This window comes from Cardiocondyla obscurior, linkage group LG19 (genome assembly GCF_019399895.1).
Source record: "Cardiocondyla obscurior isolate alpha-2009 linkage group LG19, Cobs3.1, whole genome shotgun sequence".
NCBI classification, from domain to species: Eukaryota; Metazoa; Arthropoda; class Insecta; order Hymenoptera; family Formicidae; genus Cardiocondyla; species Cardiocondyla obscurior.
Window position 1 is genome coordinate 3343765 of NC_091882.1, and position 23636 is coordinate 3367400.

The 23636-nt window shown below is 41.9% G+C and overlaps 1 protein-coding gene and 1 long non-coding RNA gene across 7 annotated transcripts in view; one reads left to right on the top strand and one right to left on the bottom strand.

The window, feature by feature from the left end:
- LOC139110024 (uncharacterized) overlaps positions 1-23636 on the bottom strand; it is a 198845-nt gene that overhangs the window by 117898 nt on the left and 57311 nt on the right. The gene's annotated exons all lie outside the window — the stretch shown is intronic.
- Positions 1-23636, top strand: part of LOC139110012 (nephrin) — a 186597-nt gene that overhangs the window by 107619 nt on the left and 55342 nt on the right. For all 4 annotated transcript variants that reach the window (XM_070669502.1, XM_070669503.1, XM_070669504.1 and 1 more), the window contains exon 8: positions 13580-13703. In XM_070669502.1, coding sequence (XP_070525603.1) covers positions 13580-13703 — 124 coding nt within the window. The remainder of the gene's footprint in view (positions 1-13579; positions 13704-23636) is intronic.

Below are 23636 nucleotides of genomic sequence, written 5' to 3' on the forward strand. Positions count from 1 at the left end.
CTCGTAGAAATAAATTCACCTTTATCTCGCGCAATTTCTACTCTTTATGGACAGTCCGTCTTTTTTTTTCTCGCATTCAGCTCTCTTGTTTGTTTCCTCCATTTTTTAATTAATTTTATTTTGTTTTATTTTATTTTGTTTACTTCGGACTTCCAACTGCAGGGCGCAAAAAGCGATTTGTCGCGTGATCGCGAGATTAAGAGTTAATTATAAGTCGTTATTTTCTTTCGCTTGTATCACTTTTCTCCTCGTTATAATTTTGCTTTATCCGCGTTACAAAACGAAGCGTAAGGATCGAATAAGGTATAAGCCGAATCTTATTTCTTTAAGTCATTCGCCTTGTCGTAGGGAACACTGGCAGCGATTTTCCAATGTCGCCGGAGCGTTCTCGCGCGAGAATACGGGGAGAAACGAGGTCATCGCGGCTCTTTGCTCGAAGGTGGATCAGCCAGCGAGCTCGTAAGATCAGGAACGTGTAACGAGCCCAATGACAAAAAGCTCAATCGACTTTTATACGACCACTACCGGAAAGATTAGGCCACACGCGCCGTTATACCGATAAAAAAAAGAAGAAAAAAAAAAGAAAGAGATGGTTCGCTATTTTCCTCTTTTTTTTTTTTTTTTTTAAGCGAAGGGCTACGTCTACGTAAATGGGTTTCCGGTGAAAACGATAGAATGGAGAACTTGACGAGGTTATTTCTTCGAGACGATTAATCGGGGGAGATTGGACGCGCCCCTTACTCGAGCTATATATTTATCCGCCTCGCGATAATTTGGAATTGCACCTTGAGGCTACGTCCTGTATCATCTACGTCAGCGATTCTCAGCCGATCGCTCGTGAAAGCTTTCCCGGGGGATTTGTAATTAAAAGTTCTGCAACAACGTTTGCTTCAATCAAAACTTTTTCTCGTAGACTTTGCGCGCGTGGTAATTGAAATAATCTTACTTGTTTCCTAATAGTTTGACGGATCCCGCAATACACCTGGCATTTCATACTCTACATTTGCATTTTAGACAATTTCGTAGACACTTACAAAGAAACCTAAGTTTGCGGTTCGTTAATTTTTTTTTTTTTTTCTTTTTTAATAATGAACCAACGTTACAACGAGCTTTATTAAAAAAAAAAAATTATATTAAATTGAGATTGCAGCTTTATTTTTAATTTCAATGGAATTTATTCGACGTTATCGCGATAACGCGCCGGAAATAACGGACTGTTTGCAATTGGGTGACCGACATTTTTATTGGCACTCACTGACGCCTCGGTCTGTAACGATCTATAAAGATAACGCGGGGCTACAGCGAGAAATAATCGATTCTCATTAATAAAAGACCGCATAAGCTACTTAGCGAGCGAGGATACGCGCCGTAAGTTTTTACGCCGTAAATTGAATCCGAAAGTTTCGCTCGCGAGAGCCACGGCGAATTTCAAAGTGTTAAGGAACAACATAATGTTCGCCGGGAATGGTTTTCGCCGTGGCATAATAATATCCCGCACGGGCCGTACGATAATTAATTGGATCACGGGAACTGTCCGCCTGATAATTGCGATAAGTTCTTCCGCGAGAAATTACTTCCGCGGTGGTGATTATTTCCAGGATACTTTTCTCCTCTTTTTTTTTTTTTCTCGTTACATTCTTCGGCTTTGACATTACGAGCTTAGGTAATAGCGCCGCTTGATCGACGTACAGATTTCCAGTATTCGCGCGTTAGAACGGAACCGTTCACGGGGAAGAGAAATTTTTTTCCTATTTTTTTTTTTTTTTACTTCGGCAATATCCTAAATCATTTCCGTTAAAAGGCCGCAAAACTTCTCTGACCGGATAAAGTCAATCGGCGTCACTCGAGTCCCGTTATTGATTTCACATTGTCACGCGTCCGCGCGGTTAAGGCGGGATCGAGAATCGTGAGAAATGCGTCGGACAGCGATGCTCGAGAGAAATTTCCGCATAAAGAGGAATGGCTTTGAAAAAAATACCTACTCGAGCGACGCGGGGCGGGCGTGGTAGCGTGCCAACGACAGGGATCGTAATTCTTGACGTGTTCTGTCTTACGTATTATCGTAGAAATTGGTTTTTCGCCGGCTGGCATAACTTCAAGCCGTTCTCGGGAGGGGAGGGATCGGAATAAAAATCTATACCGATTTGCTTCCCTTTGAGAGGGAATTTAATTCGACGAGGTCGGAGCCGGTAAGTGCATATCGATCGATGGGTCGATTGCGGACAAAGTATTCCGCATCATGTATGAAACGCATCGTTTTTCACTTACATTCTTTATAAAATAAACGTTGATATTTAATTATTAATTATTGAGGCGTTATATTATTCAGTATTATATTTTTGTTATCGTAATTCCTGTTCGTAATTAATCAGTCTCTGTTAATACTAAATATTATATGTAATACGATAAACGCATAGCACTAATATGTGGAAATATAAATATATGGATAACCCACTTATCTATTTGTCCGCTATTCGTACGATCTCGTGCCTAATTTCGGGTTCAATTACTTCCGAAAGACGCGCGTTCGGCCCACGTATGTCAAAGGCTTTCACGAGCGAAAAACTACCAAGCGTGCTTTTATTACGGGTAGGGTATTACGCGCAAAAACGTACTCTGTGAGACAGCTATTTTTCTAATTACGCTCTGGTACCATACGACTTTCGCAAACACCGAATCGCTTCGCGCGCTCAATCGCATACATTTCGAGTATAATGCACAGCGCGCTAAATTCTGCACGCGGCAGATCGGAATTACGATGCGGTAATTTTTACCGGCGCGAGGGGAGAAGGGAGAGTCTTTGTGCGAGACCACCTCAAAGAGCGTGCGCATTCGAACATTCCGCTGTTAACATCCGTCTCGGACTCGTTGCCAAGCTCGTTTCTTAAAGCGTCCCTTAAAGGAGATCATCTCGGATATCGGGATAACAGTCGGCAAAATCCTCGAGGGATGAAACAGAGAGACGGATAATCGTGGGGAAAGTTTCCGCGTGTCGACCAAACCGGAGGCCTCGGAAGAAATCGGCTGCTATCTTATAAATCCAACTCGTCTTTCCCCTCATCACCGAGACAGGTGAAGGTCCTAATATCCTTGATCCTTCTCTTCCCGCGGGAGAAGCTACAGCGGAGGAATATCTCGCGCAGATATTCTTCGCGATTTAGTGGACGGATTAAACTCGCGCGTTTCTTTTTTTTTATTTTTTTATTTTTTAATAAATAGGATTTATTATAATAGATAACAAATTAATTACAACTATTGAGACACGCGTTTTTTTTACACGTTTGCAACGAGGAAAAAAATTATTTTCCTAAACTTTTTTTTCTTTTTTTTTCTTTCGTAAGATCACTTCCTCTTTCTTTGTTTCTCTGTTCCGGGATAAGATAATAAAAAGTTCTTTTGAAAATATAAAAAACATCTTTATTACTCGGGAGGCACTCGCGAGAGCCTTCTATCTCGCCCTAAGAAGGACTGGATTCCCCATATACTACTTGTATACGGGGGAAACGTATTTTCCTCTCGATTATGTCGGCAGAAGAGTATATTTACGAAGAGGGACGATGAACCGAGGGTTCTTTTATAAAGACTTCTATCAGCCTTCAGAGAGCGTATACAGAATACTCCACGCGTATTTTGTAAATCTGCAGCTATCACTATTTGATGAATTCCAAGGTGATTTTTCCCGCTGAAATTTCTGCTTAGCGTTTGACGCAATTTTCAGCGGTAGCTTATCGTTTCTAAAACTTCCCCTATTTACCGGGTAAATTATTTAACATACCGTCATCGGTTGATCTTTGTTATAGAAAATTATATTTAAAATTTGATCTCCGGTAAGAACGAAAATGCATAACTGATTTAATGTTCCGGTGCCGAAACAGTTTCTCTAGGTTGGCTTTTAATACTCGTCATAATGGAGAGGATAATACATTCTGTCTAAGTATGCTCTGTTCATTCGAACTACTTCAATTAAAACGAGAATGCTATTTCAATGGAGAAAAACCGATATACCGATTTCTCGTTGGGGAGAGAAAAAAAAAATATACTAGTCGACCTGGTCTTACTTTAATGAAATCAGCATGAGTGTTCGCATTCGCATAACAAAATCGAGTCTGTTATCCCCGAGAGCGGATTTGAGACAAAGCGACTACGTGCAATTGTGGCATTAATTAGATAACCGTACGCTTTTAAATTATTTCCGATAAAAGAGCATCGCGAATTGCGGAAAATTTTTACTGATTGTTGTAATTTTTAGTAATCTAGTTACCTTTTGTTGGAATGTTGCCTCAAAACAATGTGGAGAAATTAATTGGAATTGTTACGAAAATTAAACTACAGCAAAAAAGCCGCGCATGATAAAAGTATTATCTACTTAGGTGTGCATCAATTTCACATGTTTTTTCTCATTCAATATGAAATGGCTATCAGCGTTTATTCTCTAATTTTATAATCCATCTCTCTCTCTCTCTCTTTCTTTCTCTGTTGATTTGTGATAAATAAAAAAAACTATTTATACACCGCGTGTAACAAGTTAACTAACAAAATTTGATAAAATAATTGAAATCCGTCGCAAAAAAAACAAAAAAAAGTGCACGGGCGAAATGAAAATTATTCCATTTTCTCGTCTTTTAGGATTTTGATAATGCTGTAGAGCTGTCGATACGGAAGATACTCGGTATTCAAAGCGGGATATCGCGAACATCCGTAGATCTGTCGAAACATTTTGACATTTTGCCGGATGATCGCGTCGAAAAGCCACGGGCCGCGTTGTCGAAACAAATAAATCATCAGTCGTGTCAGGATCTTGTCGGCGCGAATGAATGCCCCGTTCCAGCCGGGAAAATTTTCATTAAACGGCCGGTCGTTAAATAACGCCGCGAATATTGCAGAAAGAAAATATGTACATAAAAAGAGTGAGAAGAAGGGGAGGGGCTGGGCGGGGGGGGAGGAGATGCGCGTATGCGGGGGAGGCGCGAGCGGACGTGATAATTTATCGGCGTGTCGATGCACCGGCGCGACTGAATTAATAGTTTCATGGGGGTGACAGACAGCTTGATAATAATTTATCGGCGCGTCTATGTAATTGCGATCGCGAGCCATCTGGGAGGGTCGGATTGATCGGCAACGATGTCATCGATAATCGCCGCCGACGAAATGCATAATGATGCTGCCGAGGAAGTGCGGCCACGAAAATCGGCCCGCATGCATTTCCACGGCGTTTGCGTGCGCGTTTGCTAAACATGTTTGTCAACACGCGTTCGATCACTGACCGGGAACCAGTCCGTGTGCTTTCGGTAATTAATGACGAGGCTAACGAACCGCCTATAGAAATATTTGCCGGCGTTGCACCTTCCCCCTCCCGCCGAGCTTTCATATGATTAGATACGCGATCTGAATGTCGCGAGTATTAATTTCGAACGCGCATGAGCTCTCCAGGTCGTTTTGCAGATATAGATCGCCTTTGTAAACCTTTCATTAGCGAGAGTACTCTGGAAAATAAGTTTCCGAGCAGCAGGATACGTTGCGCATCAAATTAAGAATTATCGTAATTGCGATTAATTTAGTATTTTCTTACAGAGATTATACCCTTCTCCCAGATGTTTCTCAGCCTGATATCGATAAAATTGGATTTATCCACGCCCGGATACGACGCTTTTCTTTTTCTTTTTTTTTTATAATAAGCAATTTTAATTTGACTCGCAGATCTCATTACGAAATCGCGTTTGCCAAGCGCGAACTCGTCTTGGTACAGACTGTTATTATAGAAAGACGCGTTGCAGAAAGGAAACATGAAATTCTTTAATCGATTATTGGAAAAGTGTACAAAGAGGATATTCCATTAATCGAGGCACTCTTGTGCAACCAAACGGCTCTCGCGGGGGCTACCGGGTCGATCCGAATAAAATGGATAAACACGGAACGGCGCCCTGCTTCTCTTCTTCACCCTTATTTTCCTCCCCCATCCCCCCGTCTCTTTCTCTCTTTTCGGGGTTGATAGCCCGGCACCGGCGTGCCGTTTTAAGGGAATTGCTCCGTGTTTAATCAGACATCGCCGGTTCTTGGGTTAAGGCATCGCCGTCGTCGTCGCCATCAAGACGACGACGACGACGGCGATGGCTCGGATGGCAACGCCTAATTCGCAGAATCCATTAGTCCGGGGAAAGAGCCCTCGCGGGCAATCACCCTCGCGCGTGTTTGGCCATCTCTGAGAGAGAGACGCTAGTGACGAGAGTAATAACGATGGCACGACGATAATAGCCGGCGCCTTGACAGCATCATGACGCACGCGAACGTCGAAAGACGGAAAGTACGAAGTGAACAGGAAAATCGATTCATATTTGTGCACGGCTGCGTTCGGTGCCAATCAAATTTCATGGAATTTTATACGACAGTCTTATTTATTCAGAATGCGGTTAATACAAATCGAATATCGAACCGCTTATTGGCTAAGCTTACTTACGTTTGTCGCATGCACTTACTTCGTCCGTAATAAAAATGTATTTACGTTGAAGGAGTAATATCGGACGAAAGTATTTGTATTTCGTATTATCGCGTGCGGCTCTGTACGTACGTAAGAAGTTACGTGCGACAATGTTACGATTCTTAAAACAAAAATATCGACGGCGGACTAGCTCGCGGAATCAAAGTTTTGTCAGATCTCCGGAATACGAATTCCAAAGAACCGCCTTTTAGGATTATTTAAAGCGTCGAAGAGACGAGGCAGCCGAGAGAGTTACTTAACATGGAAGTCGTTGCCAGTCATTAACTTTAAACGAATGTAAGCCAGGGGGAGGAACTTGATCCAACATTGGAGCAGCTGCAAACGACTTATGTAATCACGTTTGTAGATTGCATCTCGCGCGGTAAAAAGAAACGCCAAGGTAAAATTTCGGCATACATTTTCTTGCACGAAAGCCTCCACCGAGCAAATGTATTTACGTAAACGTTAGTATACTCTTTTCGATCTTTTTTTCCGCGCAGTTGAAACATCACTGGACCGTCTTCGCGCTCGCTCGCGTCGTGGTACTGGATTAAGGAACGGTGCACAACGGTGTGGACGGCGCGCAAAACGTTACGATCCCTCAACCGTATTATTTTTACGGAATGTTGAGTACGAACGCGTCGTGCAAAAAAAAAAAAAAAAAAAAACCTCACCGGGACATTTCGTGTAATCCGTCTCGGACTATCTTTTAATTCTAGCTGGGGTATTTCTGACATGCTGTTTTTATTTAGTTGTACGACAAATTAGAAATTGTCGACGTTCCTCATTCATACGTTTCGAAAAGGTTAGAAATATTACAAGTAAAATTACAAGTGTTTATTAAACGAAGCTTTTGCGTATGGAATTATATTTTTAATACGGGAAATTTAAAGAATTTTTAAATTTACTTCAACGGGATGGTAAACAGTTACACAATTTTCAGAATTAATAAAACTCAACTAACAAACTTTGAAACTAATTTTTTCTTGAAATTAAATTTTAATTTTATTATAAAATTCAGTAAAATAAATGTTTGATATTGTTTATGGATATGCAAACATTTCGATGTTTTCTTTTGAATAGGAAGATGAAACGCTACACCGAAATTAATTTAAATAATTGTTACGGCGAGATAATAATTCGAAAGAACCGATTATTTTATTTTTCTAAAATTTTTTTTCTTTTTTTTTTAATATAAAATTAATTAATAACAAATTAGGTATTTAGAAGATTACCTTTTAAATTTGCGACAAAATCTTCGAGCAAACTTTCCCTGTGATAATAATAATTCCCAGCAAATGGGTGTCTTGAAGCACTAATTTGTCGCAGTTTCGCACATTATTTAGTCGACGGATTTTATCACCGCGAGTTATTAGACTCACAGTTTTATCACGAGCCGCGTCGCTCGCCAACGGAAATATGCCGCACGATATCTCGCCCGACGAGAAATATGCGTCACGAAACGAAAGTTCCATTTACACGCGCGCGGCATGCAGTGAATTATTATTTTTCGACCGGCCGGAAATTTCTCATTGTCGGCGTTTCACAGCCGCTTTTTGAATGTCGTCAGTCTCGTTATTCGACTTGACAACGAAAAATGCAAAATCCAATGTGTCTCGCAACTTTTTTTTTTGTACCCTTTTTTTTTGCTCTACATATTTATTTAAAAAAATTCTTTTTTTTCTTTCACTTTTATTAACGATATAATAAAATACGTAAAAGTAATCAACGCTTCGCGTGTGTATGCACGTATTTATGCTCGGAGTATATTATTACCGTGGAAACCATTGCCGCTGGCGTTTTTCGGTTTAACGATACGTGAAATTGCCGAAGACCAATTAATTTTTTTTTTTTTTTGGCATTATTAAATTGCGTCTATTTAATTTTTAATGCACTTTGCATAACTCGATGAATTTTATAGATTCCGGTGTTGTTCATTTTATTACGAAGAGCACGGGGCCTTTGTTCCGATCGCGTAATTTTATACGATAGTGATGACAATCATGAGACATTAATCGGCCGCATTAATAATTTCAATACTGCGTTATAACACGTGGGGAATTCGATCGTGAGCCGTCGCACAAAGAGCGAGAGAGGAATTTGTTAGAAATAAAATTATATCGCGACGGCACGCACAGTATCATGTTGCGCGATACGCGGGGAAAATCCGAAAAATTATCCAAGACAAATGCAGCGAAAATTAATGGGACACGAGAAAATTGTGTAAAATAATAATCGCGCGCGCGTTTACGAAACAAATAAAAGAAAAAAAAAAAAAAGAAAATCTCGGCTCTATTGGACACCTGCATCAAAAATCGCTCACGAACAACGAGGTATCCATTACACGCTTTACAATTAAAAGCTCATTCCCCGCGGAGCTTATTTGACGAGAAAGCACGCGGAATGAAAGCGGGCGTCGCGCAATTTGCGCGCAGTAAAATTTATTACGCGAGCTTTCTACTAAAAGTTTCCCCAGCAGGCATATTTAATTGCGAATACTTGAACAGCATTGTGGAAACGAGTAGCGCTAAGTGATAGCAGCTTGAATCAAATGACATTTATATGAAGGAAACGAGATTTTCTTTTTACCTTCTACGGATTCAAAGGGATTTTCGAAAGTGCTCATGCCGAAGTCGCTCCTTGTCGAACGCATTTATAGCAGTGGGAAAGAAAAAAAAGGGGAGGGGGAGGGGGAAAAAAAAATTGTATTAGACCTTTGGACAATTTTTAGCGTCGATAACTTGACGATAAACAAGAGCAACGAAAGCGAAAGGGTCGACGAAGGCACTCGCTGCGATTCCGCGTGCCTTATAAATTCTACTCGAGGCGATTTCTCTCTATCGGCTTCACCAGTCACTAAGTTTTATCGAGTCGGCAGCGGCGTCTAAGCTGCATTTACCTACTTCAACCGTTTACGACAGCAATAATCTGAAAGGCTCTCGATGCCAGTGGCTATTTATCTCGTCGCTAGTCTGGGCAGGTTTCCTGGAGATATTACCGTTATTGCGTCGGCCAGAAGGACGAATGCGAGTCGTCGATGCACACGTGTGCTTTCCTACGTCCGCTTTTAACGCAGATGGACACGAAGAAGAAAGAGCGCAGCGTGAAGAAGCGACGCGAATTTATTCCGCCTCTTGGATGCTTCCGCGCAAATAAAACGACCGGGCGTTCGTCTTGCGAATAAAACGCGCGTTTCTTTACATTAAGACGGGGAAAATACGGGAATATAATTGCCTCCCTCGCATCTGTTTCCTCTCAAAAGACAAGAAAAAAAAGAAAAAGAAAGAAAGAAAGAGAAAGGATAAAAAAAGAAAAAAAAAATCGTGGCAAGTGGTATCGTCTTAAAGATTCCGTCGACGTTTCCGAAATGCGCGGAGGAGCATTCCGTGTTGCTCGAATTCCCGTCGTCGTCTTATAATTTTCAATTAACGCGCTTCTCGTTGAGCATAACGGCGAAACGGTCTTTTACTTCGGTCGATAACGGGCTGCGATTATATTTATGCGGCATGTCGGCCCCGCGGTGGAGTTTTATTTCGCTTTTTCGGTCAGCTAACTAGCGGATGACTCCATGACGGTGAAACATCGTTAACCGCGTGATACCGCACAAATGTATTTAACATGTGCGAGGTAAAGCCTTGTGGAAACCTTTCTTGCTTGGCGAGCGAGTGTACCGGGGTAACTGAAGACACAGGGCGAGCTCTCCCCGAGCGAGCGGATACCGTGCTGCGGTTTTGTCTGTACACAAACGTCGGTGTGTGCACACATTTGCGCTCTTGTGTACGTACGTGGAAAGACGGAAGGGCTCTCTCTCTCTCTCTCTTTCGCGCTCTGCCTCTCTGTGCCCTTTCGCTTACCCATCCGTGTCTCCGTTACGATAGTAAGAAGAAGTTAATCCCGGCCCTTTCACGGGGATCGTAACAGCGACATTGCACAAAGGGACGGAATGCGCTACGCAAATTGCGTCTTACCTACAGCGTAACGAACAATTACGCTCTGCAAACGGGCGAGATATATATATCCTGTCAAAATTTCAGTTTACTCTCTTTCTCTTTCTCTCTCTCTCTCTCGCGAACACGAGGGACATCGATTTTGACGGAATTAACGAATCAGTTCATAAATCGGGACGTGCTCGCGCAATTTATAAGACACATCCGTCGCAATTAATCTTTCCGATAAAGTATAAAATTGTTTATTTTAATTAAGAATAAAATTAATTAAATATATGTTTATGTATTCTTTTTTTTTTTTTTTTTTTTTCGCGAAAGAATATAAGTAATCTTATTTTTGTTTCAGTTGTCTATTGATTTTCGAAATTATATTTTTAGTTATCGCTACGCATTGCAGTTTAAACTATATTGTAGACCGATTCGAAAATTGCTTCTTAATTAATCGCCACGATCTTATGCTGCATGCGTGGGATGCGCAGCAGCGTAATCCGACTACAGAAACCGGAATTTCGAAAATTCCTTACGCTAAGACATTGTCGGAATTTTCGCCGGTAAACTCCGGTCGAAGTTTTTTTTTCTTTCTTTTTTTTTCCCTTTTTTTTTTTTACATTCCGGGAACGTGGCCGGCGCACAACCGAGACTAGCTGAACACCTACCTCACGAGGATTTGATTTTAATTTTTCCTGAACCTTGCCCCGTCTCACTTCCTGTTTTTTTTTTATCTCTCTTTACCCTTGTACTCGTTCTCCCGTTATTGTTTTCGACCGGGTTGCGCGGAAAACAGAAGGTACGACATTAACGTTGGAAAAGTATGTTAAAAAGCGAAGGAAACGATAAGAAAAGAACGTGGAAAAACGGAAAATACCGAGAGAGCTGGAAGTCAACGTGCAAAACGGAGATTCACGCGTGCTCGTATACACGCGAAACCGTACACACACGGTCCGCATTCGCGCATATTTTCCGCTCGCGAATCTACATGAGTAACGGCACCGAAATTTTGGGCGTTCCGTGTCGTCATAAATTCCGCGAAGAAGCGCGCTTTCCAGATACTGCGACGTGTATCCCGTTTTTCGTTCAAGCCGGCCGTTCGCGTTTTCGTCGAGCGTACGTCGATACGACATTTGAAATTGATATTCGTAAAAAAAAAAAAGGAGAGGGAGGGACGAAAGATACGCTGCAACTCTCGTCATTCTCTTTTTGCGACAAGATCAGCAATTACGTACCTACAGCAATACTTATTTCCCTGCATATTGAAAAATTTTCCTAACGAATCTCCGTAGCAAAATAATTTCCGACATATGTCTGCAAAGCACATCGTATTTGTTCTCATTAATTCTAGCGTTAATTGATTATGCAATTTATGCTTTGAATTAACGCACAACGATAACCGATGGTTAAATTTAAAATGTACAATTCAATGCGTCTTAGCGTACAGAACTGCGGAGGATTGATTACGAAGGTTTCTTTCGCATGGCGAATCGATCGAGAACGCGCTCTAATAATGATATCTCGGTAATAAATAATTCGATCAGCGTGAATGCAAAAAGATCGAACTTAACCCTGTGTCGTGTAAATTGAGAAATAAAACACGTTGAAAGGGCGCGTTTCTTTCCCTACGCGATGAGAGTGAAAATTTCATCGGGAAGGCAGGACCGATGGAGCGTCATTAATGCGATGACGTGGTCGATTTTTCCCGATGGGAAAAATCGGGTGTACGCGACCTCGCCTTCTCATGCCCTCGGAGGGAAATACGCGCGAAATAAGAAAGCATTTGCGCCAACTCCTTCGCGGCGACGCGGCGATATTTGATTGTCATGGAAATTTTACGAGGCGGGGATTAATGCTTGGAACAGTCGCGAGCGTTTAGTCACCGAAATTCAGCGCAGTATCGCAATTTGCATTAAATCAATTTCCCCGCGACGAGAAATCGTCGTCGCGTCGCCACGAACCGCGCTTATTTCCACGCTGTCTCTCGGCGATATTCTAATTTTAACGATTCTAATCGACGGGAGTCGTGACGTGATCGATTTCACGAAGGGCACTTGAGAAAGGGCGTTTCCGCAGCAACCGCGTGTACAAATCGTAAAAGGAATCGTAAAATTCGAGGTGATTCGGGGGCTGTAAAAAGTGCGGAAAAAAAATTACGGGCTCCGTACGCGGTGACTTCGAATGATAACTTATACGAGAAAGAGCATCGAAAATAATAATCCAAAATGGCACTACCGCAGGCCGTAATTTTTAGACTTCGGGCTTTCACGCGAGCGCGACCGCATGCGCCAGAACAAATACGGTCACATTTCTGGAAACGAAAACGCACGTATTTATTTTAACGTTTCATGCGTCCATTGTTCCTGTTTGAAAAATGCACAGTCTCGCTGTTACGATAAACGCACGCTTTGCTGGGCTGTTCGCTACCGTGTTTAAAGTCTCGTAAACAGCACGAGCTGCTAGTTATGTGAGACAATAAAACAAAAAATGCAACATGACCGCAATTTTCCTGTCGCAGAGAAAGAAAGAGAGAGAGAGACGGAAAAGTAAAAAAAAAAAAAAAAAACAATTTGAGAAACACTGGAACGTTATGAAATTATTTATCCTCTGTATTTCTCACGTAACAATTCGTCCTACTTGCGATCCGTAATGAGATGTTACAAGCAAAAACCGATGATTTATATTTAAAAATGCGAAGCAGGCATAAATCAACGTGATAAATTAACGGCGATATTGCGGTATAAAGTTCGGCACGAATTAAAATGATGTATTATATACTAAGTTTAGTTATATTTATTCTGATTTGAAGCGCATTAAATGTAATTAGTCGCCAGAATTACTTATTAATGATAATTATTCATTTATGTAATATCTCTAATCTAATATTTCCAAATCCGTTTTGCATCAATTATTAACGCAAATAATTGCATATAATTCCATTATAATTTTGTACTTTCTCGTGTGGCGCATTTAACGCGGATATGCCCGAAATTTGTGTTGAAAATCGCGATTAATCAATCGCGAGAAATGGTAGCGTGAAAAAACTGTTGAAAATTTCGACCCCGCCGGATTCGCCTTGAAGACGCGAGGCGAGCCTCGGCGGCGACTCGCGATAAATCAGTATCCCGTGCGAGCAACGAAGACGAATGACTACTATTCGCAATTGCAGGACGGCGTGAGTCTGCAATTCACGCCGACGGTCGAGGACGAGGGGAAGTTCCTGGTGTGTCGTGCCGAGAATCCGAAGCTGCCGGAAGCCGGTATCGAGGACCGATGGAAGCTGAGTGTGCACTGTAAGTACCGGATCGAATGATGGTCGATAATACGACGGTGACTCTCATATTCGCGCAATGTCGCTGCGTCACGATACGAATAACGCGCCCCCCGCGGCAACCAGACGTGTACATATATGTAGTACGTATATCGCAAGAGCCACGTTACGCAATACCATGTTAAAAAAAAAAAAAAATTATCGGTTTACTTCGATGGCGGCGAATGTGGAATCAATAACACACGTGTGTTACATTTCGGCGTGCTCGCGAAAAACGTCCACGCTTTGTTTTTTTTTTTTTCTTTTTTTTTACATAGCTTTTCACGTTAATTGGAATTTCGAAATTTTCACGAGAATTAGTCCGCGTCGTTGGTAGGAAAATTAAAAATCCTTTTGCGTGTTCGCAATGCAGTTTGATAATTAAGGGAGAGAATTTCGCAAGAATGAGCTTTTCTTTATGCTCGATATAGGCGCGTGTAATTTTTTTTTCTTTCTTTTTTTTTTTTTTTTTTTTTTGAAATACCGATCGGCGTAATGATTCTTTTCCGGGCCGTCACGCGGGGAAGAAGAATGAATCCGATTATATCGATAAATTCCTGAAAACCAGCGCGAGACCTTCAGGACAAAGGCCTCGAGCAGGCGATCGGAATTTCATTCGAACGAGTTCGAATAACAGGCGCCTTACGAGATCCTTTTCAGACGAGAACGCTCTATGTAAGTCTCTTTAAAGTCTTTGGTCATCCTTGAAGGAGAATAATACTCATAACGCAAATATATATCTTTTTCTCTATTTCAATACGAAAAAAAAATTATACCGAATTCGAACGAATGATGCAATTTTGTAAAATTACATCTAAATCATCTTTAATGATTTTTACATATTATTTTAATACACATTCGATTATTTATATTATGTGCATTATTACGTAATTTAATAGAAACGTTTAAATTATAAATTAAATTAAATAATTATTAAAAGATTATCCGTACGCGTTTTTATTTAATCACCAGTAGCGGCCCAGTAGATTATTCGTTATTGTTTTCTCTTTACGTATTACACGAACGTTATTTATCCGTATATCGAACGTATTACAAAATGACCGAGTAGAAATATACGCGTCCCGCGAAATTAGCTGAATCAACTCCCAGCGGAAAAACGCTACTATTTACGATACCGAAATCACGGTAATAACCAGGCGAAAAATTAAGTCCGTGTAATTAGCCAACAAATTTAAATATCCCTGGGATGAGAGGGGAGGGGGGGGAGGGAATTGCGATAACAGGTTCATTATCCATTAAAAAGTTAGTTGGGCATAGCGCAGGGCTATCAGATAACATCGGGCCAAGCTGTAAACGTTATTAAACGTTAATAAACGTTAAGCGGTATTACAAAACAACACGGTGTAATGAACGTTCGCAAACGTGTGGTAAAAGCATTATAGCACGCCATAAATAATTGCTTAATTATTATCTCCTTTGCTTTTAAAACTTGCGCGGGGAAAATTGAGATGATAATATAAATTTTAAATAACAAGTAATTTTCTCTCATTTTGCAACTTTTGCATGCGAAAAAAAAAATCGTATTTTTAATTCTTTGAATTCCGGTCCAATTTATCGATTCTTTAGCTCTACATTTTTCTTTCTGCTTTTAAGAGCAATGTGCGAATTGAATTAATCGCTAAACAAAGGAGATCGAAATTATAGTTTGCAATACGTTCTCGGTTTTCTCATTTATATTCGCGCGCGAAAATTATACGAATGCTTAAAAACCGAATGTCTCGAATAGGGGCGGCATTCGCTGTTCGCTCTGCATGTAACAGCTCTCCTTGCTGTTGCTGAGTGCAAATTGGAGCAACTGAGGCTAAACTTTGCACAGTGTAATTGCTTGCGTTGACCACGCGGCGTGGATGTAAACAGCCGGAAATAACTGTAGTTGATACTTTCGTCGTTACAAGATCGCTGGTACGAGGGTGACGTTGCTGGCAGAACCAATAACAGGTGCCAGAAATTGTCGCAACGACATTTTTACGTGACAGTTTTAGAAACTGCTTTATTTCGCGGACAAAATCAAACTTTTAAGAACCGACCCGATTATTAAATCATACATGCGTATTTTGTCATTATTTCTAAACAAAAGCAATAGGTGTATCTAAGTCTCATTGATGTTGATCGAAAACATCGCGCGATCGCAATCGAGAAAAATATGATTAATTACTCATCCGGCGAGTTCGTCGAGTAATATCGGCAATCACATTTTCCGAAAGTTAACGTATATTAGCGAGACATCGTTTCCGCTGGTGATCGTTTAGACGTCGACGGGGCCCGTGCTCAAGGGTCCGAAACGTTCCTTTGAACCGTGACGTAACAATTTGGATTGGTTCTGCCAGTCTGAAGTGTCCTTGCGCGAGCGTAAAGGGACGTTAATTCGATTCTGATAGCTTGCGCGATGCATGGATGCGCCAGCGAGAGAGCAAACGCAAAAGTAACGCGCTTACTTAAGCGATACGGATTCGAAAGTAAAGGGACAAAAGTGAAAAAGCCTTTACAACGTAACGTCCTCGTGTGACAAGACTCTTTTCGTTCGTGCCGTCAAAGTCTCAGGATTTCATCTCGTATCAAAAAAAAAAAAAATAAAAAAAAACCGTGTCGAGTCGTAGAGAACGATCTTTTATTTTATTTTCGACATAAATATTTAAAAATTGAATAAAACCAATGTCGATCAACTAGCTAATTAACGAACTCAATTTTACGGTAAATTATCTCGCTCGAAAAGAAGAAATGTCAATTAAATCGATCATAACAAATTACACTGAACACGTCGGCAATAATTTTTCTCCCGATTTACTCTAATACTATTCTAAGAAAATATCTTGAAAAAAAAAAAATGTTTACTTCCCTCCCGATCTTATCTCCAACCGCGAAAGCTCGTTCGCGCGCGATGATACAAAAGGGTGAGAGCACGAACTACTCGCCGCGCGCTTATGATGCTTGACGATAGCGCGTGATGCAATATCGCTTTGCCCGGCTCTGCTCCCACCTCGAAATTACATAGCTGTCCAATCCGTTGTGCGTAAACGCGCGCGATTCGGAAACGTCTGCTCGCGCCACGGAGATACGAGAGCTATCGTTATCCGTTTATTTACGGCCGGCCGTCCGATCGACCGCCCTGCCGCACGATGCATCCGGTATTATCCTCGCGTCCGGGCGTTATGTGCGGGCATTTGGCATTAGCTCGACGGTTAATCGCCACCGGTGCACCCGCGAGGAATTCTCGAGGGCCTTGGCTAACCGCGTGGGTCAACCCGTTTACGGGAGAATATTCCTTTCGGATAGAGTGTACTCGAGCGATTTCGTTCAAGCACCAATCTGGGCGCGGATAATGTTAAGCGATCGTTACGATTCGTTTCGCAATTGAAAAGTATTATTCTACGAAAGCTTTAAGGCTTTTAAAAACGACTATTGATTTTTACGTTGAGTTTCCGTCGATTTTTTGTTATTTTTTATTTTTGTTTTTTTTTTAATTATTTTTTTTATTTTAATGTACCGTTTTCTCTGTCGCACGCGAAGGATTGTTTCGCGAATGTAAAATAGTTTTACTGACAGTGACGTTTCCATAGCCGTAAGGAATATAATCGATGTAAACGACACGCGCAACTGTCCAACGCAAACCGCGTCGTTTCTCTTTTGTTTATCTCGGAGAAGCCTGACACTTGCCAGCTTCTAAAAGCTACACGTGACAGCTGCCATCGGAGAAGTCAGCTTTCGTTGCGCGATAATCTACAGCGGTAACGTATACCGCTACACGTACTCGCGTTAGTATTTAAAATGTACAGAGAACACTTGCGATTGCCATTTACGAGAATTTCCGATTAAAAAAAAAAAAAAAAAAATTAAAACTTTGTGGCGATCAAATTTTAAGAAATTATAAGGATCGATTTGATTGCAAATGGAATACATCAACGTATAGACAATTATCGTCCCGTAATAAATACACGGACTTTATTATCGAACGAGAATCGAACCGTGATAAACATTTTTAGTCCTCGATACTAACGCGTGCCGAATCGACGATAACGCACCTCGCATTAAGAGCGGAATGATACGCGCATAACCCGATAATTGCAGTTTGTTCGACAACAAATCTCCGGCGAACGCGAGATAAACTTCCCCGCGGCCGCGACTTCCATCCATATATCGCACGAAGTCACTTTTCGCGGGGGAGAAACAACGCGCGGCGCGTCGCATTTCTATTTGTCCCGGCTCGTAAAATGAGTTTATCTCCGGGAGGATACGGACGTGAAATAAAATTCCCTCTCGTTAGCCGGGTTCCTCCTCGCGCTTTCGTTATGACCCTCTCTCCCCCTCCCGCGCGTTCGCGGCGTATAAAATGTCGCGACGGAAATAAAATTTGATTCGACCTCTCCCGGCGCCGACGTTTATCAAATTTCGCTACGCCCCATAATTTTAGCCGCTCCCCGACAAATGGTTTAGCGCGGCCGCGTAAATAAATGACATCGTCTTGAGCTCGCGTTTAAAAACCGCGAACGCGCAATGGTCTAATTATTTCGGCGAACGTGCGCGGTGCCGCCCGCGCGGCTTGGTAGCCGCATTAAATATCAAACGGCGTCGAATATTAAAAATTTATTTCACGCACCGAGAAGCGGGATGTGATTTTTCGTGGGAAATAAAATCCCCGGCGGAGAATGCGCCGGGGGATTTTTGGGTGCTCCGCGCGAATTCAATTGTCTGGAAGATACAATTGCGACGAAATCGGGATTTTGCGCGGTATTGGTCTGCACGCAGTCTGCCGTATGCTGTAACAACACGGTGAAAACGCGCGAGATCTGGATAATAACTTTGGACAGATTCCAAATGGCAATCGCTCGTATATCGCTGCACTAAACAACGCTCGGTAATGAATGGCAATTATGATTGGGCCGTAAACGCGCCGTAAACGTACCATTGAACGTACACCTGTGAAAAATGCGGCATTACGTAAATGACACCGCTGAGTATCGCGAACCGGCCTTCTCCCGCATATATAAAGACATTTTATTGCGTATAGAAATGATCGCGGCAAAGTAATTTAATTAAATCGCTCGCGTAAAATAAAACCAATATTTTTTCAGTATTTCCGCTACAAAGGGCGAAATACGATTACACGAAAAAGGTAAATGAATATCAAATCTAGCCGAAATGCGGCTGAAATCACACGGTGGGGAAATGTATCCGAGAGGATCGATTCGGATAAAATATAATTTTTTGAGAGATGCGTGTTTAATTCAGAGAATAGCAAAAAAAAAAATATATATATATATATGTATATGTACAATATATTTATTTGTCATCATGTAAACCACAACGTTTACAATTTGCGAGATCAAAAAGCATGCGTAACAGCCCGCAATCGCAATGAAAGCGCAGCTCGCAGGATAGAAACTAAAATAACTCAATAATTTAAAACGGTTTGCGAAAAACAGCGGTTGCACAAACGCTTATCGTTCTTGATCAATGGTATGAAATTACGACAAAGTGAAATCCATTATCTTGTCACAAAGGGCGTGCGGTGAGATTTTTATAAATGCTCTGCAACTAGAACCGTCGATTACCGGCTCGCCCTCGAAACAGATCGAAAAACCGAGCGATACTCCGAACGGACTTTCGAATTATTCATATAATTGAAGTGGTAATCCGTACTTTCAGTTATTTTGATTCGCCAACACTTTCAATTGAGTTGAACTTTTTTTTACGAATTTAATTGTGCTTCATGGGTGACGTTGTATCAATAATTTTTGTTTCAACGAAATATTAGAACAAGTAAAAATAAATATAGAGCGTATTCGGAAAAAAGAAAGGAGGATAGATTAACAATTTTTTTGAATTCATGAACGTAAAGAGATTTTTTTTTCTTTAAAATAAAAAAAAGTGAAATGCAGTAATAACAATTGTAAACGGATGGTATTTAAAAATATTTTCCTCGGATTTCGCGTTCATGTTTCCGGATTTCGAAAGTCAGTCGGTGGCATCGATTCTTGTCTTCTTTTAAAGTAACGAACGAATCGACATCCGATATTCGCGCGAGCAATAGCCCTTCTTGTATGCGAGAATGTGACGTGCGAAGAGTTTGATAGCACCGATACGAATTTTTCAAGTGTAGCATGACTAATGGTATCGATACCCGGAGTTTCTGAACATCGGCATTCGTATCCCCGCGTAACCGCAGGCGAACTCGGGTCGTTCATCGGGAAAATGGGCGGCCATTATTGTAATAAAGCATCCCATAACTGCGCAGTCTATCCTACCTAATGGTACAACGACGAATCTATCAATGTCAGGCTCGAGTCGGCGGCAGTGGTAACGGCGCGTACTTCGTCAGACGCAGCCTTGCGCTCGCTCATTCGAATTCGCGTTGTAATGCCGTAATGCGCATAATAGAACCCTCCAAAACCCAAATTAATTGAAAGTGCACCTTTCGTCACGCGAAATCCGGCGCGGAGCACATTCGCGGGATGTCCGTGCATAAAAGTAACGTTGTCACTTATATGAAGTTAAAAGTAATCTTTATCTCGCATTCCTATGAAATCTGTTCATTCGCGACTTGACGTTATATTTATACTTATAAAAATAAAAAATAAAAAAATTAATAATAATAATAATAATAAAGACCTTTCAAAACCTTTTAATTTTATTTCGTCGTGCAATTCAAACGCTAAGTTATACGGCTCAACAGGATACGCAGAATATTCCGGGACAAAAAAGCGTGTTGCCGAACATTTTCGTTGACAATACGCGAGGTGAGGTATCGGAATTACGATTTAAAGCGCGGAGCTACGCCGCGGTCAGGCAAGTTTATGATGAAACGGAAGGAAGCAGGATGGAGGGTGCACTCAACGCGCGGTGGAGAAAACGGAAGGAAAGAGGTCGACGGCATCGTCCGTGTCACGTGGTTAACGATCTGTTCGGTCGCACGAGAACGAGAATCGTCGTCCGGGGCCAGAAATGCGGAGGCATAGCGCGTGTTCATTTACCGGAAAGCTATTTCCCGCCCGTCCATTACCGGACCGGTCCGGGCCGTACGGTACGTTCGTGCGACCACACGGACGAGTATCCCGCAATTGCAACCGAGCACGCGTGCTTTCTGTATAAATGGACGTTACTTTAAGCGAGGCTGCACGGCTTACTAGCCGTCATTATTCTGGATTAGTCATCCGAAACGAAAGGGGAATCGGTTATGCGAATTAATAACGAAAGGAATTACGGTATTAAAATATAATACGAAATGTCATTATCAAAATTTTTAACCAATCGAACCGTATAATTTTTTTTTTAAACCCGGTGAGTTTTTATAGTTGGAGTGTAACGAAGGAAATGTTCGCGAGATTGAAACGTATCGCGAGAAAGGTAGCAAGCTGAGTTATTTATTATCTTAATGCATCGCGAGCTTGATAAATTATTACTCGATGTGTTTGTACCTCAGTCATTCAATAAAAGCTTTTTTAGTCCTCCCCTTTTTAATATCTACGATTAAAAAGAAAGAAAGAAAGAATAGAAAGCAAATGCTCTTCACTTTTATGCGCTGTCTATATCCGCAACTTTCCAATCTTCGGAGTAAAATATCGCGGTAAAGCCGCGGTAGAATTTCCGCTGAGATAGTCCCGCCGCGTGAATTAATCGAGAAGAAAAATAGAGGATGCCGCTATCGTATTTATATCTCGTCGAAGTAACGTTAAAGAAAAAAAAAAAAAAAGAAAAAAAACCTCGAGGGAAAGTAAAAAATGCACGTAGTCTCGGAACTGTCGCTGAAAAATCGATTAGGCGAAATAAATCTTGCAAAGAGTTTAAAATAGAAAAAAAAAGAAGGAAAAAAAAAAACAGTTTTTTTCCGGCCGGCAAAAATGATTTCTCGACCCCTTTCCGCCGTCTCCTCCTTCGTTCGTTTGTCCCCCGGTGGTCCTCCACAAATCACAACTCGCGATAAATGTTCGCGGTCGGTCTCGCACGATTATTTATTGCCGTGAAAGCGAAGAGCACCGTTTTGCAACGAGCTCCTGCCCGCTCTTACATAATAGAATAACTTGCAGATCTCTCGGGTTAATGATTCGTATGAACTAATTATTCATTATGTACGCGCACGATTAACCAATCAATCTATCAACGCAACGTAGGCTTATATTGATCAACAGGGCAATACACCAGAAAAAAAAAAAATAAAATAAAAATAAAAAGAATTAAATCGCCGATTCTGTTCGTTTGTAATAATTTTTTTAATTATTACGCATTATATATATAGATATTTTTTTTTTTAAGCAAAAAACTGAAAATATTACGTAACAATGAATATGAATTTCGTACTTTTTTATATCAAAAGAAATGTGAGATTTACTTTTCAGTTTTAATCCGGGCGTTCAATTTTTTTTTTTTATCTTTTTTCGGTAAAACAATTAATTAAATTATCAAGCTCTAAAAAAATGTTTTTTTTTTTCTCTCTTGGACGGATTAAATTTGATTTAATTCGTGATATTAAAAGGTAACGATAGAAAGTGTCAGATGGATCGAGCCTATCTCGGATATTAACGGCGTGTCTTCCCAAAGTTTCCCCCGACTTCTAAAGACGCTTAACGTTGAATTTGCTAATTATAACGAATTAAACTGAATGAGATTAGCTCAAAGAAGGTAAACGGATAACGCAATTCCCGCCGGGAGTTTAGTGTCGGGAGTCCGTGGGATCTTCCGGAGGATCGCGGAGCGCGCGGCTCTCGGGCGGCAATCTGCCGATTTAGCGCGTGCAAAATAGACGTAGTTACCGAAGTTGCCAGTCGTAAATCGCGAATTCGGGTCGGGCGAAGAACGCCGGGGCGCCGAGCGTAGAAGCTCGTGTCAAAAGGGCGAGGGCGAAACGACGACGGCGGCGGTGGGCATCTAATTAATAACTGGCGTCGCGCGCGACTGTCGCCGCGAAACAAGAAACGGCGTAAATAACCATCCCGCGCGATTGTTCGCCGTGAGATCACGGAGGAAAGCCCGAAAACTCCGCGAGCACGGGACGCCCGTGCTAATTAATTAGCCCGCGTGTCGTAATCGCGCGTAAAAGTCACCCGCGAGACGCGCGTCACCGCGAGAAGCGCCGGAAATTCATCGCGCGCTCGCATCCTCGTCGGATGCTGCGCGGGCGAGAAGGCCGCGTATTTATTGTTCAATAACGTCGAAATACTGCAGTTACCGAACTTCGGTGGCAAGCTGCGTCGTGTAAGTCTAAACATATGCGCGAACGAGTTAATTGCTGAGATAATATTCGGCTCTCTTGTGCGTTTTCCTTCGCATGTATCGCGTCCCGTGCGTGTAAATATTAATCCTGCCGGTTATTCAGCGCGCGGGCGCTGGCAAGAGAATTATCTTCCCACCCAGCATTACCGTAATCGCTTAAATTCGCGTGAATGCAACGCAAACCCGAGGGGTCCTTTGCGCGGCTCTTTTTGAAATAAAATCAAATATTCTCTCGTCGATCTGTTCCGTCTCGCTTCGATCGACCGCAGCGCGCACTTGCGCGCGAAGGAATATATACATTTGTTTATTCGCGCCGGTAAATTCTCTCTTGTTTTCCGTTTTGCTTTCTGCCGGCGGACCGCGCGTTGCGCGTCGCAGATAATTATATTTAGTTCGGCGTCCGGTCCAGAGCTGTCCGGCGGCAACGGTGGCGACTATTAATCCGATTCGGTCCTCGCGCGTAATAACGAGGTGGAAAGCGGATAGTCGGGGGCTGGTCCGACGCGATTCGATTTCCCGCGGAACGGCGGCCGACGCGGCGTAACTTCCGGAATATAATCATGTGTCGCCCGATCGGGTCCACCCGGCCATTAGATTCGACCGTGTACATTGTAAACAGATTAGTTCGCCGACTCGAGGCGAAGCTGATTAATCAGCAGCCGGGTCCGGACCCCGCGAGTCCGCGATCCGC